We start from the raw sequence: 15,550 nt of genomic DNA, 5'->3' as shown, positions 1-15,550 counted from the left end.
AACTTACGAACTTAACACATTTCTCATTTAGCACGGAATATCGGGAACACCCTGTACAATAGGTGAAAACCTTAAATACAAAAGTTTTAACTGTCTATGCGAGCTATAGCGCTATATAAAAGAACATATGAATCATAGTCTTTCAATTAAAACCAATTTTCAATAATACGTTTTCAGTTTTTTCGAATTTGCGGCGCACCCTGTATATTTTTTAAAAATTATAAATAAAAGAAGTTTGTGGAGCCGTATCTTTTGCGTGTTCTGGTTCAAGAATTTTTTTGGTTTCGTACACGATCTTTGAAAAATTTTTTGTAGACCCTTGCAAAGCTATGTATGTTCCAAATATAAAGTTAATTGCTTCAAATTACGGCACTTATCGTCTTTCATAGCAATGTCAAAAAACAGTCGAAAATCGCGAAAAAAAAGATGGATGCCGGCGTCGGATCGAGGCTATTTGTTATAAGCTTATGTGTCTCGTGAAGGATTAAAAAGGAGGCAAATTTAAATTTTGTAGCTCGAACGGTTCGAAAGCTATTCCGGAAAAAGCAATATGATAGTCTCCATTACATTTTGACAAATCCGTGTTTGCTATCAAGGTGAGTAATTATTAGTTTTACCTTTTCTCGAGGGTGTTTTTATTCCGGCGGATGATCCTTCCATGACCATTTACCCCAAGTTCATTTGACTACTGGGCTATATATAGGCTCTTGTATTGCCTGAAAGAAGATAACGTTCACTACGAGCATTTGATTGAAATTATTTTTTAAACAAATAAAAATACATTATTATGTGGATCAACTATCTCAAACGGCTGCTTAAAGGATGGCTTGATCTGCTTTATTTAAAAGTATGGAGGCACCATAAAAATTGAATGAAAATTTTAATATTGATGACGAAAATTGTAGGAGAAGGTTTTTTGTGTAGGGTTCATTTAAACTTTTGAAACGATATTTAAACGAAATTAAGAAAATAAACTTAAAGGTATAAGAAAGATCTTAAACCCCTGAACCTGCATTTCCCATGTAAATTATAAGCGTAAATCTTACCCCTTGAAGAGTATTTTAACCCTTTCTATTTTTCTTTAATATTTTTCGTGATCTTTTTGTAAATTACACCGTTATTAAAAATTCGGCAGTAGTGACTAGAATAGATTGAATTTATTATTTCTAGTGCTGCTGAAAACACTATTAGAGAATTTACGAAATAATTGTTTATTATTTATAACTACCATAATTTACATTTTAAAACAAATTACTTTTTGATTGTTTCGATTTAGACGATAGCCGAAAAATCCCAAAGCGCTTACAACACAAATACTAAAGAAGCAATTCAAGCTAAATGACAAAACAAATCGAAACGGATTAGCTGAAGTGGACCAAACAACTTGTTACCATTAAGTTGCAAAGATAATACAATAAAAAAATCACTGTTGAGAATTTCATGTCGAACTGGAAACAGAAAAGCCTGGGGTTTTTTAATCCCGACTTAACCTAGAACTTAATTAAACATTCCACCAGCTCGGCAGCAAAACGCGTCAAACAGTGGATTTGTGCAGTGCTTCCCAATAATAACAACTTATTAATATTTTTAATTAGCTTCCCCATTTTGTCGCTTGTCGCTGGGTTTTATTATTGCAGCTACTGTTGTGTCTGAACGAGAGCCCTCCAACGCGGCAGTGTGGTTTTAGGGAGTGTTAGTTTTAAAACGAGTGTTGTTCGAAAGGCCAATTTTGTGTTGAAGTCCGGTTTCGGAATAATACCGAGCGTAGCGTTCATTCGGAAAAAATACAGAAAAACGGTTTTTAAATTTACCAAGTTTTTGCGCAGCATTATTCAGAATTCTATAGCAACGCAAAAGTTACTAACGTAATCAAATCACTCAAATACTCTAGTCCCTATACATTGACAAATACATAATGAATGGAGACAGACGTTCACAATTCCCATACCCAAAAAGCTGAAAGTTCAGTAGTCTGTAAGACCCGAAACCTATTAGTATCTTGTCGGTTCTTTTCAAAGTTTGAAATAAAACAACTATACCAGCACCAGTCAGCGTTCTACAAAGGTCATTGCACTAGAACAGCGCTTACTCGCGTCATGATATTGACCATAACTACGACAACTCAAAGTCACAGCGCTGGTGATTCTGAATTACTCGAAACCATCTCAAGAACTTATAGCACACATAAGTTCTTGACTACTATGGGATTACAATTGACGTTCTTTATCAGGCGAAGTCATTCTTCAATAGATGTTAGCAAAAAGCTAAACTTTAATAACATATTCACTGAATACTTTATGATCCCTTTTGGGCCACCACAAGGTTCGGTCTTGTCGCCTTTGCAATTTAGTAACTGCAACGATTCAACTAAATACGTCATAATCTGCTCAGTCCATCAAAATGCTTCGTTATCCGTTTTGGCACATACCAAAATCTGAGCAAAATAAGTAACTGCGCTATAATATTTAATAATATACCAATAATCCAACAAACTTGTGATAAAAACTTAGGAGTGCCCATTAAATCCTGCTGACAGTTTCATAAACACATCATTCGCTTATTACGCAGAGCTTTTTACGTATTTAAGCTTGTTTATAAGTTTTATTAACAACAATATCAAACATTTATCCAAAAAGCTTGTTAGAATTTCTAGTGTCCACACCAGCAAAACTCGATTGAAATTGTAAAATTGAATCATTTCAAATCACAAAACATAAATCAGTTCTATTTCAGAAATGCTTTTCCTGCTGTGATTTTAAAGCTTAGAATTTACAAAAAGGTTTGTATAAATTCTTTAAAAATCAAAAGTACAGATTTCCTTCATCAAATTAACAAGCGATGTTGTTTTCGTCAACACTTCTTAGTGGAAACTTTGTTTTTGTAATTTAGTTGTAGCTTGAATAAATTATAGCCCTTATGGTTAATTTTTGTAAGTTTCTTGGAGTTAAGTGAAAGAACGATGAATTGTGTGTTTTTTTTCTAGTTTTTCTTTTTTCTTAATTCTGCGTTTCTCTATTTCGTTTTTTTTTTACAAATAAGATAAATAAAGAATGGATAGATGACAAAATATATCGAATTACTAATCTGAATTCATCAAAAATAATCGACACACCTTCAGTTATCTTTTTGTCATTCTTCCTTCTTTATCGCGCTTTTAATCAATCTAGCGCCCTCTGAACGCGAAAAATGATAAGGTTCTGGTTTGATATCGAGTGGAAGGTAAGAATACAACTTTAAATATTGATTTTACCTTTTCATTCTGCATCTACCCGATAGATGGCACGCAAGTCGTCAATCTGCACATATAATCGATACTTTTTCTAACTATCTATAATGGTTGGAAATCGTTACTTAAAGTATTGCCTCGACAGATGTCGCCAATAGTCTATGCCAGAAATTACACGGCGTAATCTAACCGAAAAAAGAGTAAATTAAAAAAAAAAGCAAGGGAACGTTGTCACTGCGCTAAATCCCAGTTCACACAAATATGATGACGGGAATGTGATCAAAAGTCGTTGAACGATCGACCACAATCCAGGGTACAACTGTGGAATTGACTTTTGTAACCAAAATTGTTGGTAGGTATTTTTTTAATTTCATTTTTATTTTGTTGTGTGTTAACAGGTCTATAAGTTGTTCGAGAAGGGGTGATATTATTGCTATGCTGATATTTGAAAAAAGCTCTAACACCCAGTCCAATTTCAAAATATCCTGGAATCTGCAAGATTTTCCAAATGCTAGCTGGTTGCAGCATACTGATAAATTGGGAACATTATGGTGCTCAGGTCTACCGATATTCTTCTTGTGTAAAGCCAGCTGGGCTACGAAAGCAGCGGCGATATTTTTTGTTTTTATTAAGTTTAAGTCATCGCCTTGAAGTTAGAGATTCATATCATTAAGCAATGTATAAAGGTCTGTCAGGTATGCGATATAGGTTTACGCACGATTCTGTGTCTTGGTTTTCCAAGAACTCTATGACAGAGTCAAACAGGTTGTAAAAACGACTTAGACACTTTTTGATAGCCAACGCACTTTTGTGTGAAAAATAAATCTGTTAAAATCTTTATCGTTTGCAACACAAATCTCATTAAATAATCTGTCCTTTAAAGAGTTGTTGTTGTTGTTGTTGTTGATTGAAACAGTCCTTCACTTAATTCCTTCAATGGAATTCCTTTTTCGTCATAAAATTTTCCAGTCATTTGAGCAATTAACAGAGAGATATTGTATGAATCTCGAAGTCCGTCGGCGTATTGCTTAGTAGTCATCGAAAAAAATTTCGATACACTTGGTTGAGCATTAAATAGGCTACATTTTTGTTCTTCTTATCTGGATGCGCTTTATTCAAATAATTTTGAAGCCATAAAGGCTACCTAGCTTCGTTTGAAAATGTTTTTTTAACATTGAAGGTACAAAGGTAGAGATGAGTTTGATATGAGATACTAGAAATATTCAAATAAAGTGTTGCACATAAATACTTGTTTAAAGATAGCGCTCGAAAGCACTAGTAAAGATATAAGAAAAATTACGCCTCTAGATCTCAAACGCCCACAAGGGAACGTTATCGCCCACTTTGAGAAGCACTGGTTATGTTATGTTTGGTTTTAATATATTTTTCTTTTCCCTACTCTAAGATACCTGATCCTGTTAGAAACAGGCGTGCGCAAAGTGTCATTTCAAACCTCCAGCTTTTAACACTGCCCATAACATCGTTTCCCTTACTTTAGTTAACGGTTAAGGCAGAATACTTGTTATATTTTAAAGTCAGTATTGATAGTCACGTAATGGAAAAAGTATAGTAAACAACATTTTAGTTAACCTCCTTAGACATGCGTTAGTGATTGATTAGTACATACTTTTGTATTTTAGAACAGAGAGTAGACAAATACGTTGCAATGAAGTTAGAACATTCATCCGTGCAAATTGTCTCTTTGCCAATACAGCGCCATCTATGGAGAATGTTAAAGAAACCTTTAGAAGAAACAACGTTTTTGTCGAATAGAATTCGTATCTGTAGTATAAAATTAGGGTTTCAATTTAAAATTAAAAAATTTTCACTGGAGGGGAGGGGGAAATTGTATTGGTCGGTCTTGCTATAATGTATGTCAATATCAATTATTTATAACATTTTATTTTCCTCACAAGGAAGTTGTTATTGTTTAAATTTAATTATAGTTTATCTTTACATATATATTTTTTATAATTAATTTCTATAAGTTTTCTCGGGTTAAGTATAAAAAGATCCTTCAACTTGCGAAGAGGCTAAACTTCGCTCTCGGTTAATTTTTCCTTTGTGTTATTTTTTCTTCAAGTATTATTTTGTTTTCCTTTCCTTTGTAATTCTGGGGTTTTCTATTTCATTTCGTAATTTCTTATTTATTTATTTTTACCAGTAAAGACCATTTATTATTATTATTATTATTTTATTGATATGGCATACTTCGAGACCCGCGATCCGCTGTATTACACTACTCTTTAATAGTTGCAGCCTACCACCGAAATAAACTAAATGTTCGTTTTTGAATGGTATTGTTCTAGTTAATTTCTGAATTAGAGAATTTAAATTTCTCATTGAATGAGTTCATCTTTTATGCTTAACCAATCGATCAATTCTTACCGGTTGCCTACTCTGCTTTCCCTACTAGTGTCTTCATGATACAATCGAAGATATAGCTATTTAGTTCCGCATCTCCCAAACTAATATAGGAATTCATGAATCTTTCACACTTAGCAATAATAGTATATTATGCAACAAGTGCGGTAAACGGCATTTGACTCACGAGTTTATTTGGCACGAGCGGAGCGAGTGTTTAATAAACGAGTGAGTTAAAAAGTTTACAGAACGTATTGCATACTATACTTTTTCTACGACCGTCAGTTTTTGGGTACATTTTCGCAAAACTCGAATACATTCACTGACATGACTGTCAGAATTGGCAAACGTCAAAATTCAAAGCGTGGGAAATATCTCCGAAAACATCCGATTGCTGCCAAACCCGGGCGGTAAAATCCCGGAAATGTCCGAAGTGGCTCGGATTCGTGAAAAACGAAACTGACGTGGTAAAGCGACACTTCCCGCATGCTAGATCGGTGCGTAATTAGGTATTTTTATGTTGTCCACCCTGGATTTAAAAAGATTCAAATTAAATCTAGCTTCCGCACTAATCTTAATACCTGAACTTTCTTGTTGGATCATTGTTTTGACTCTTGTTGGATTTTGGTTCCACAACTTTAAAATTTGAATGAATTGTTTATCGAGTTTTTCGATTTCAGAATCACTCATTAATTGATTTGATTTGTTTGTTTTCTCCGTTCCGACACGCGTCACTTAAATGGGAGAGCGCTTTTAAAAATATTTATTACACAAAAAGCGAAATAAAGTTTTATTTGGACTGGCCGATACTGGAACCGGCTGAAATTATTAAGAGCGTTTTTACAATGCGACAATCGAATTTATAAGGGTTTTGATGCGTTATGTGTTATCTTCGCTTAGCTTTGGGCTTCGTCTGCTGTTAGGAGCATATAACTAAATAACAGTTCTTTACATTTTATTTCTAACAAAATACTAGTGTTTGTTCCTGCAAAAAAATTACGACAGCGATATTATTTTGATATTAGAGTTATCCGAAGATATATGCAACGGAGTTTGAATTAGATGCTACAGGGTGTTAGAAATAAACGAATATATTTGGATCTATTTAAGTTGAAAAATTCATATATATTATTATTAATATTATAGCAATAGTCTTTGACTAGAAGAAGGTAAATAGAAAAGTTCAAAATATCAAAATTAAATTATATTATTAACAATTAATTAAAGTTTTTGTAAGATCTTTCAGAAAAAAAAAGAATAAAAAAAATATATTCGTTTGTTTTAAACACCTTGAAGCATCTAATTCAAATTCCGTTGCATATATCTTTTACGTCAATTTTGCATAACGCTAATATCAAAGTGTGAAAACCAGTATTTTTTAAAAAAACTAAAATAACTAAGTTTAGGCATGTATTTTTATTAATAAAGAAGATAAAGAATATTAAAAGGAATTGAAAACAAAAATTAAAAATAGATTGTTCCTTTTACAATATATATATTTTATTCATCACGCTTTTTGAGCCACCCTGTATAACTTAAACTAATTTTAAAATGTGCTTACAACATTTGTATTTGCTATTTTCTCATAATTCTTGAAACCAACCAACCAACCTTTCTTTATTATGACTTTACTTGACTCGCCATGACTGATGATTCACGACCCACAATTTGCTTTAAAACTAATGCCATGGTCAGTAGAGTCAATCACTGTCCACAGACGATTCAACGCAAGGCAAAACCACAGAGCACCTATCCCCTTGAAAAATTCCGCTTTTCAGTACTATATTGCCAGTTTTTAGATGTTCAATTTGTAAAGAAATTGACGAATTGGTCATGGTTTATTTGAAGAAATATGTTATTCTGCTGTCAATTATTATTATTATTATTATTATTATTATTATTATTATTATTATTATTATTATCATTATTATTATTATTATTATTGTTATTTTTTTTTATTCTTTAGCTCGACGTTGTCGGTTTTTATTTTTAATAAGAAGGTACGGTCTAAGACAAATACTCTTCCTACTGTAAGAAATTTCTGACCAGGTGGCAAGTCTGTAGTATGCTGGCTTTTTGTAGTTCCATATAGAGATATTGTTGAAGGCTGAGAGACTGAAGTGACTTATGAAGTTTTTTGGGTATTAGGCCTGTAGAAGATAGGACCACTGGTATTGTATGAACCTCCCTTTGGCGCCAAACTCTTTTGATCTCGCTAGCAAGCTCAGAGTATTTTTGTATTTTACGGTTGTAAGTATTTGAAAGATTTCTGTTCCAAGGTACTGCGATATCGATTAAGTAGGTTATCATTTCATTTTTAATAGTGAGTATTATATCTGGCCTATTATGTTGAATTGCTTTGTCTGTTATGATAGATCTGTTCCACATCAGTTTATGGGTATTTGACTCCAGAACAGCTTCAGGTGAATATTTAAAGTAAGGACACTTTTGTTCAAGAAGGTGATGTTTAACTGCAAGGTTTTGGTGAACTATTTTTGCTACATTATCGTGCCTTATTGTGTATTCTGTGGGTGCTAAAGTTGAACAACCGTTTAGTATGTGTTCAATAGTTTCTCCATTTTGGCCACATCTTCTGCACTTATCTTCTGTGTGAGGGGTATTAAGGATATATTTTTTATAATTTCTTGTTGGTAGTACTCTATCCTGAATAGCCAGCAGGTAGCCTTCGGTCTCGGCGTACAAGTCTCCGTTGCTCAGCCATTTGTTTGACGCTTTAATGTCAACATCTTCCTGATGCAGGTCGGAAAAATGCCCGCCGTGGACCGCCTTCTGAGCCCATTGATGCAGGATCTCATCGTTTATTTCAATTTGAAATACTGCGTTTCTATCTGCCATGTTTAATGGAGTGTATTTTTTATCTGCCTCTATTACGGTTTTATGTAGTGCAGCATCTTTATTGTAGAAATACTCTCGTAGCTTGTTCACTTGTTTATTGTGCATATTGAGTAGGTGTATTACTCCTCTTCCCCCTTCACTTCTTGGAAGAGTCCATCTCTCACGGCACGAGTTGGGATGGAGGTGACCGTGTTTTTTATATATTGAACGCATTTTGCTTTCTATTAGCTTGATGCTGGTTTTTGACCATTTTATAATGCCGAAAGAGTAGGTCAGTACTGGAATAACAAAGGTATTAAGTGCCTTGCTCATATTTCGACCATTTATACAACTGTTGGCTATTTTGCGCGTTCTTTCGTACACTATCTTCTCGAGTTTTTCTCGAGTGCCAACATGATCAATATTTCGCGCCTGCTCAATTCCAAGATACTTGTAAAGATCCGTCTCTTGCATGTTTTGAATCTCTGATTCTTGTATGTTCACCACGTTAGAAAACTTTCCCTTGTTTATATGGATAGTTCTACATTTATCCAAACCAAACTTCATTCGGATATCCGTGCTAAACATTTCCACTATCCGGATCATACTTGATAGTTGTTGTTTTGAAGATGCGTATAGTTTGAGATCATCCATATAGAGCAAGTGGCTTAATCTATGGGATCTATTAGGAGTCTTTAATTCGAAGCCGTATCGGCTGTTATTCAGAAGCAGGCTGAGAGGATTTATTGACATGACGAACCATAAAGCGCTCAGACTGTCGCCCTGGAAAATTCCTTTTTTAATCCTCATCCTCGGTACAATCAGCGACTTCCCTTGATGGTGGAGTGTTAGGTCAGTATTCCACTTTTTCATGCAAAGACCAAGAAACGTCCGTATTTGGGGGTGGATACCATAGAGTTTCAGTACATATTTCAACCAGGAATGTGGCACAGAGTCAAATGCTTTTTGATAGTCGATGTAAGCCATATGAATATTTCTATTGCTTTTTATTGCCTGGTTTGATATGACTGAGTCGATGACTAGTTGTTCTTTACAGCCATACGCTTTTCTAATGCACCCTTTCTGTTCTTCAGCGATCAAACTATTCCTGTCTAGGTGGTTGTAGATTTTGTTAGAGATGCATGCCGTGAGTATTTTGTATATAGTGGGGAGGCATGCTATTGGTCTGTACTTGGATGGATCATTGATTTTCGTTGTGTCCTTAGGGATAAGATGAGTTATGGCTGTTGTAAAGAATGACGGTAGTAACTCTGGATCAGACACTATTTTGGAGAAATGCTCGGCTAGGTACGCATGTGTGACCCACAGTCGTTTCCACCAAAAGTTTTGTATTTTGTCTGGACTTGCAGCTTTCCAGTTGGCTGTCCTAGATATTGCTGCTCTAACGTCTGTTTCTGTTATCCTGGAGTATTCCATTGGATTTGCGATTGTAGAAGAGATTTCAGATAGCCACGTTGCTTGTTGGTTATGTTCATCCTTGTTTGTGTATATTGGGGCCCAGAAATTTTCTAATTCTTGGGGTGTTATTTTGAGGTCTTCATTACACTCGTGTTTCTTTTTATCTAAGCTACGGTAAAAGGCTTTTTCACTTACATTAAATAGATGATTTTGGGTTTTCCGTTTATAGCTTTTATTATATCTTGCCAATCGGGCTGAGTAAACTGAAAGCTTCTGCTTCATAGTGTCCATGATTTGTTGGTCGTTAAGGTTAGGAACTTCTCCGTGGCGTCCGTACTTTTCCCTAATATTTTGAACTTGCTTAAGTAACTTAGGTGTGTTGTGGGATTTTTTCTGGAAGCTCGTTAGCCTTCCGATGTCTGTCCTAAGTGTGTCAATAAGTTGGCTTAATCGTTTCTTCCATGCCGGCTCGCCCTGTTTATTCACCACTCTAGAGTCGGACGTAACTTTAAATCCCATCGCTCTAGCCGTTGCAACTGCGGAGCAATAGACTACGGCGTGAACTTGCGCAATATTTTTTGCGTCAAGTAGGGCAGATGGGAGAATTTCAGTATTTAATAATTCGACAATCTGAGATAGTTTCACAGAGGTATGTAGTGTTGGTATCTTAGGTCTATATTTGGGCTCTACATCTTTATATTGGATCAGCGCAGTATGAAATTCTGTTTTAAGCGATTCATTTAAAGCATTAGTACCGATCTGACGGTTTGGTATATTTGTGCGGTCTACTATTAGCTGCTTTAGGGAATCGTCAATAGGAGTCATTTCTTCTGTGTGGTCCTCATTCTGATGAGTAATATGATCTTCTACTTCTCGCCTGACCTCATCTTTTATGCTGTTAAGTGTTGCAGAAGGTAAGAGATTCCGTCGTTTGATTGCACGTATTTGGTCTGAAAGTCTCTGTGCACTAGCGTTCATTTCTGGGTATGTGGTAGAGAATTCTTGATGTAGTTCATCTCTATATCTTAGCATATCTGTTTCTAGGTTAGTAATTCTGTAGTATATGCGCATAAGAAATGTGTTTATTTCATTAGTCCATTTTTTGCGCATTCGAGGTGCTGTAGGTACAGCGTGCCTTTCTTCATCAATGGCCCCCTGCCCTAGAGCTGGAGGAACATTTTCTGAATCTGCTGCATTTGCTGAAGTGTTGCCGCCATTGTGTCTTGTGGTAGCCATTCGCAGGGTGGCGCCACTCGGTCCACCACCGACTGCAGGAGACTGTAGCTCGGGTTCCGGGGACCCTCTGCCTAAATCCCGTTCACCATAAAGTTCATCCGAGGCATCATTATTTTGATTCTCCATCATGTTTTAATGGGGTCCTGTATAACAGGGTTGAGTTCAGCCGCTCCTAACCTGGAGAACAGTCGCTGTTCGCCAATATCTGGCTATCCTCACTTAGTTTAGCCTGCCGGTGGAAGCAGTTTCCGGGGTGTGGCACGTGGAGCCATAAGTGAGAATTGGGTGCCCTGTGAGGACCAGTTATCGCCGACCACTCACCGATTATATCGTTGAGTGCCACCGTCCTTGATAAAAGGTACTACCTCTACAGCGCAACCCCCAATCATTATTATTATTATTATTATTATTATTATTATTATTATTATTATTATTATTCGTTAGCTGCAGGGCAGCAAGACTACGTCCTCAAGCGTTCCCCTCCAGGACCGATCGGTTGCTGCATCCAAGAGTGCCGACTTCTCCATCATACAGTAAGTATTGCAATTTTTAGACCCAGTCTAATTAAGTTTGTTTTCAGATCCGTCGGTACAACACCCATGCTGGATATGATCAATGGGACGACCTCCACACTCTCCATATGCCACAGTTCTTTAATTTTCCATTTCAGATCGCCATATTTTTGGATCTTGTCAGCCTTCTTAGAGTCGATGTTGTGTCTGGTCGATTATGCCTGATTTTCTTGTCTGTGATTATGGCTTTGTCCCAGTAGACCGTAGCTTTGTTATTGTCGATGACTGGTGGTGGTTGGAGCCAGAAATATGGCTTTTTATCTTCAAAGTTTATGTCGTATTTCTTCACCAATTGGAACCTTGTTGTGCCTCTCTATATATTTTGTGTTGTGGCGTTTTGTGTGTTGACATCCCGAAAGAATGTGTTCTTGGCACTGTCTGCATTTGTCAGATGCAATGTTCTCTTTCATGATGTACTTTCGATAGTTCTGAATGCTGACAACCTGGTCTTGCATCGCTATAACAAACATTTCAGTTTCTGACATTAAATAGCCTTTCCCATTCAAGGGTAGCATTTTTGTCGACGTTGTTTCGGTTTATATCTCGTTGGTATCGGCCGTGCAGTTGTTTGCTGGCCCAAATTTGAATTTTTTCCAGAGTTGTATCTGGTTTTCCTAACTTAATTTTTCCACTTAGATTTAGCGGTGTAAACGCTTGGTCTGCTTTTGTGATCACTTGATGGAGGTGGTCCGTTTCCTCTTCGTGCTCAGAGTAGTGCTTTCCATCGATGATCTCGGGTGGTGTTTTCGGAATTTTGACATTGCCGTGGGCACTAATCGGTTCAGATTTTCCAAGTCAGTTTTAGACCATTGTACAACTCCAAACGAATATTCCAGGACCGGCATGGCATAACTATTTATGGCTTTGCTGATGTTAATTGAATTAAGCTCAGTTTTAAGGAGAGCATTTAACCTTTGCTTGAATTTGTCGATAAGAATGTTTTTGATTTTAGCGGGTTCTATCTTGTTTGACTTGTAGGGCTGATTATCCATTCCATCCATTTATAGTGACGTCCTCATTCAGGGGGAGAGGGACGTTTGATGCGAGTTTTCCTCTTACTATTATTACCGTCTGGCATTTACTTAGTCCGAGTATCATACCTGTATCATTGCTGGCTTTGTGCACTAATTTTAGAAGGTTTTCTGACTGATTTTTGGTTGACGCATATAGTTTCAGGTCGTCCATGTAGAGGAGATGGTTCAGCATATGTGTTGCTCTTCATAAGGTGGGAATGAACTGACGTGAATCTTTTCCAATTTGCTACCCTTCCAATAACTCTTTCAATGTCCTCTGTTGTGACCTTGATTTTTGTCATTTTTAAGCATACAAACGCGTCTGTATTGTCGGAACATACAGCCATTTCCCCCGGATCGGGGTATTTTTCCTTAGAGCTGGGTGTCTTTTGGTACAAACCCCTATAAAAAGTCTTTGCAGATCTAGAGAAGTCAGCATTATCCATTTTTATGCGGTAACTCTTACGATATCTCTTGAGGCGTTCGGCGTACGTAGCCAGGCTTTGCTTTAGGGTGTCTAAATAGTCAGATAGAAAGTTGTTAACTTCAAACCCTTTTTGTTGCTGGATATTTGAGGAAATTTTTTCCGTGAGTCTGGATATGATTCTTTTGTTTCCAGAATTTCTCTGCAGTTCTATGATCTTTCCGATCTTTTTTCCTCAATCCTTCGTTGCAGCCGTTTATCCCATGGCGGTGTGTCGTTTAATTGTCCCGTTAGGCCTTGTTATTGAAGCAGTTTCTGACCATTTCGAGTAAAGTAAATTTAACGCATGTTAACGCTCCGCAGTAGATCTGAAGGTAGAGTTCTTCAAGGTCAGCTTCGTCAGTCAAACTTTGACGTTATATTCTTAGAGTTAGGGTTGAAGTTTAGCTTTGGTATTTTTGGGCGAAGATTTGGACTCATTCCCCTCAACCTGGTAAGAAAGTTCTGGAAGTTATCCCAGTTTTCGGTAGCGGTCCCCGTCTCCTCAATTTGGGTTTCAGCTTGGTCTAGTGGTCGGCAATTCTCTGTTCGGATAATTTGGAAGGTTCTGGAAATTTGCTGGTGAAGCCTTCATGCAGTTTCTGTCCATACAAGGCGGTCACTCTATAGTACGATTTAACCAATTCGGTCTTTTCTCGAATGGAGAATTTATAGGATCAAAGGAGTCAAGGTGAGGGGTTACGTCATGGGGTAAGTAAAGGAGGTTGGAGTGATAAAAAAGGGGTTTCAGGTCAGATGGTCGTTCTGGCTGTACCCGTCTACGCATTACGGATAGCTCAAACACTGCTGGTTGCAGTGCGCAAGGCCAAACATTATTATTATTGCTATTATTAATATTATTATTATTATTATTATTATTATTATTATTATCGAGTTCAGTTTGCTTCAGAAATTTGGGGAGATGTACACCACTGGTAAACATGTAATAAGTCTGTTATTTTTTGGTTCCCGGGTTTGGTCCGATTTTGGAATCAAGTTTGTTAACCCTTTCCAAATCGAGTTCTGGAATTAGCTGGCTAATCGGTAGTGTGTGCAAGGAAAAATGTACCTGCCTGCACCTGATGCAATGCAATGAAATGATAGGTGGTACCTCCGAGACTATATTTTTCTCTGCCGGTATCCAGTAAGCTTCCTCATTATACTGTTGAGGTTTACTCCATACATTACTCCAGAATATTACTACTTCTTCTTCTGGGGGCGGTCTGGCATCTTTTCCAATTTCTTTGGTATTTAAATTTCTGTAGAATGCGTGCGTATTTTTCCTGAAGAGGGCATTTTATTCATTATATTATATACAAGTGCAGTTTCATTTCTTCTCTGTAGTCAGGATTACCTTTTTTAATTTTTGTTTTCCTTGCAATCGCTGTGACTTTTTTCTCTGTTTTAGTCATTGGTTGGTTAGAGAGGTAGACAGACGAACTACCTACCAGCGTGGTGAGACCTCTGGCTGTTTTATTTCATAATATCCTCCCTTTTGTAGAGCCAATTTAGGCAACGAGGACCGACACTTCATTACATCATGGAATCCAATAGTCTATTCGCCGTCTCACCAGCTGTTCTGATCTTCCGCGAGCGTCATCTGTCAGCAGGGGTTGAATAGGTTGTCTTCTTACTTCAGGTATTATGGCCCTCAACTGCTTCTTTATCATATTCTCTTTGCGTTATATGTGTTAACCCGCCGGAGCATGTTGGGATTGGCAAGATTACTACCCCTGAGCGCGGGCAGTGTGGTCGCCCCATCTCCACGCCATATTATATTATTAATATTATTTCTTTTTCTCAGGTATCTCCTGGCAACAGGAAGCCCTTCTTCATCTATCCCAAGAGAGAAGATGGTACGCTTATTCATAGCGCTCGCGAACGCTTTTTAATAACAACTCATTACCCTACGAACTATGGCGCAGATGTCTAATAGCACCGTTTTTTGGAGATAGTTTTGTAGGCTCCATTCCAGTCCAAGCTCTTGTAGGCTCCATTTTAGAGTTTTTGGTATATCACCCATGGTACCTACTACTATTGGGACAACAACCACTGTCTCCTTTTCCCACATGCGTAGGATTATTATTATTATTATTATTATTATTATTATTATTGGTCTCAGATTTGTCTGCTTTGCAGGTATTGGTGATCTGATATTAGTAGAAAGAAGCTTCCTCCTATCCTACTTCACCTAAGCTCAAAAATTTTTAATCAATGTGACATATCTGGAGTATTATGGCTTTTTGTTATTCTGCTTCTCCAGGATTTTCTTGAAATTTTTTGCAACAATTCCCTCCGTTGACATAACCACTGGATATATGGTTAATCTGTTAAGACGCCAGATTTGTTTTAGCCATCTTTCTCAGCTTCCGTGGATCTCGGGTGAATGGTATGGCAATATCAATGATTGTCTCTTCTTTTC

General features: G+C 36.9%; 1 protein-coding gene across 1 annotated transcript; it reads right to left on the bottom strand.

Annotated features, from left to right (window-relative positions):
* Positions 1-8,142: 8,142 nt before the first annotated feature.
* LOC132702356 (uncharacterized) lies at positions 8,143-10,669 on the bottom strand. The gene is made up of 2 exons (XM_060670939.1): positions 8,249-10,669; positions 8,143-8,196 (listed from the first exon to the last, which is right to left on the bottom strand). Exons 1-2 carry the CDS (start codon positions 10,667-10,669, stop codon positions 8,143-8,145), a joined length of 2,475 nt encoding a protein of 824 aa, XP_060526922.1.
* Between the last annotated feature and the right edge of the window lie 4,881 nt (positions 10,670-15,550).

This window comes from Cylas formicarius, unplaced genomic scaffold (assembly GCF_029955315.1).
Source record: "Cylas formicarius isolate icCylForm1 unplaced genomic scaffold, icCylForm1.1 PGA_scaffold_5__7_contigs__length_24384050, whole genome shotgun sequence".
Lineage (NCBI taxonomy): Eukaryota > Metazoa > Arthropoda > Insecta > Coleoptera > Brentidae > Cylas > Cylas formicarius.
Note: the sequence above shows the minus strand (reverse complement) of the source record. Positions and strands in the feature narration are given on the sequence as shown.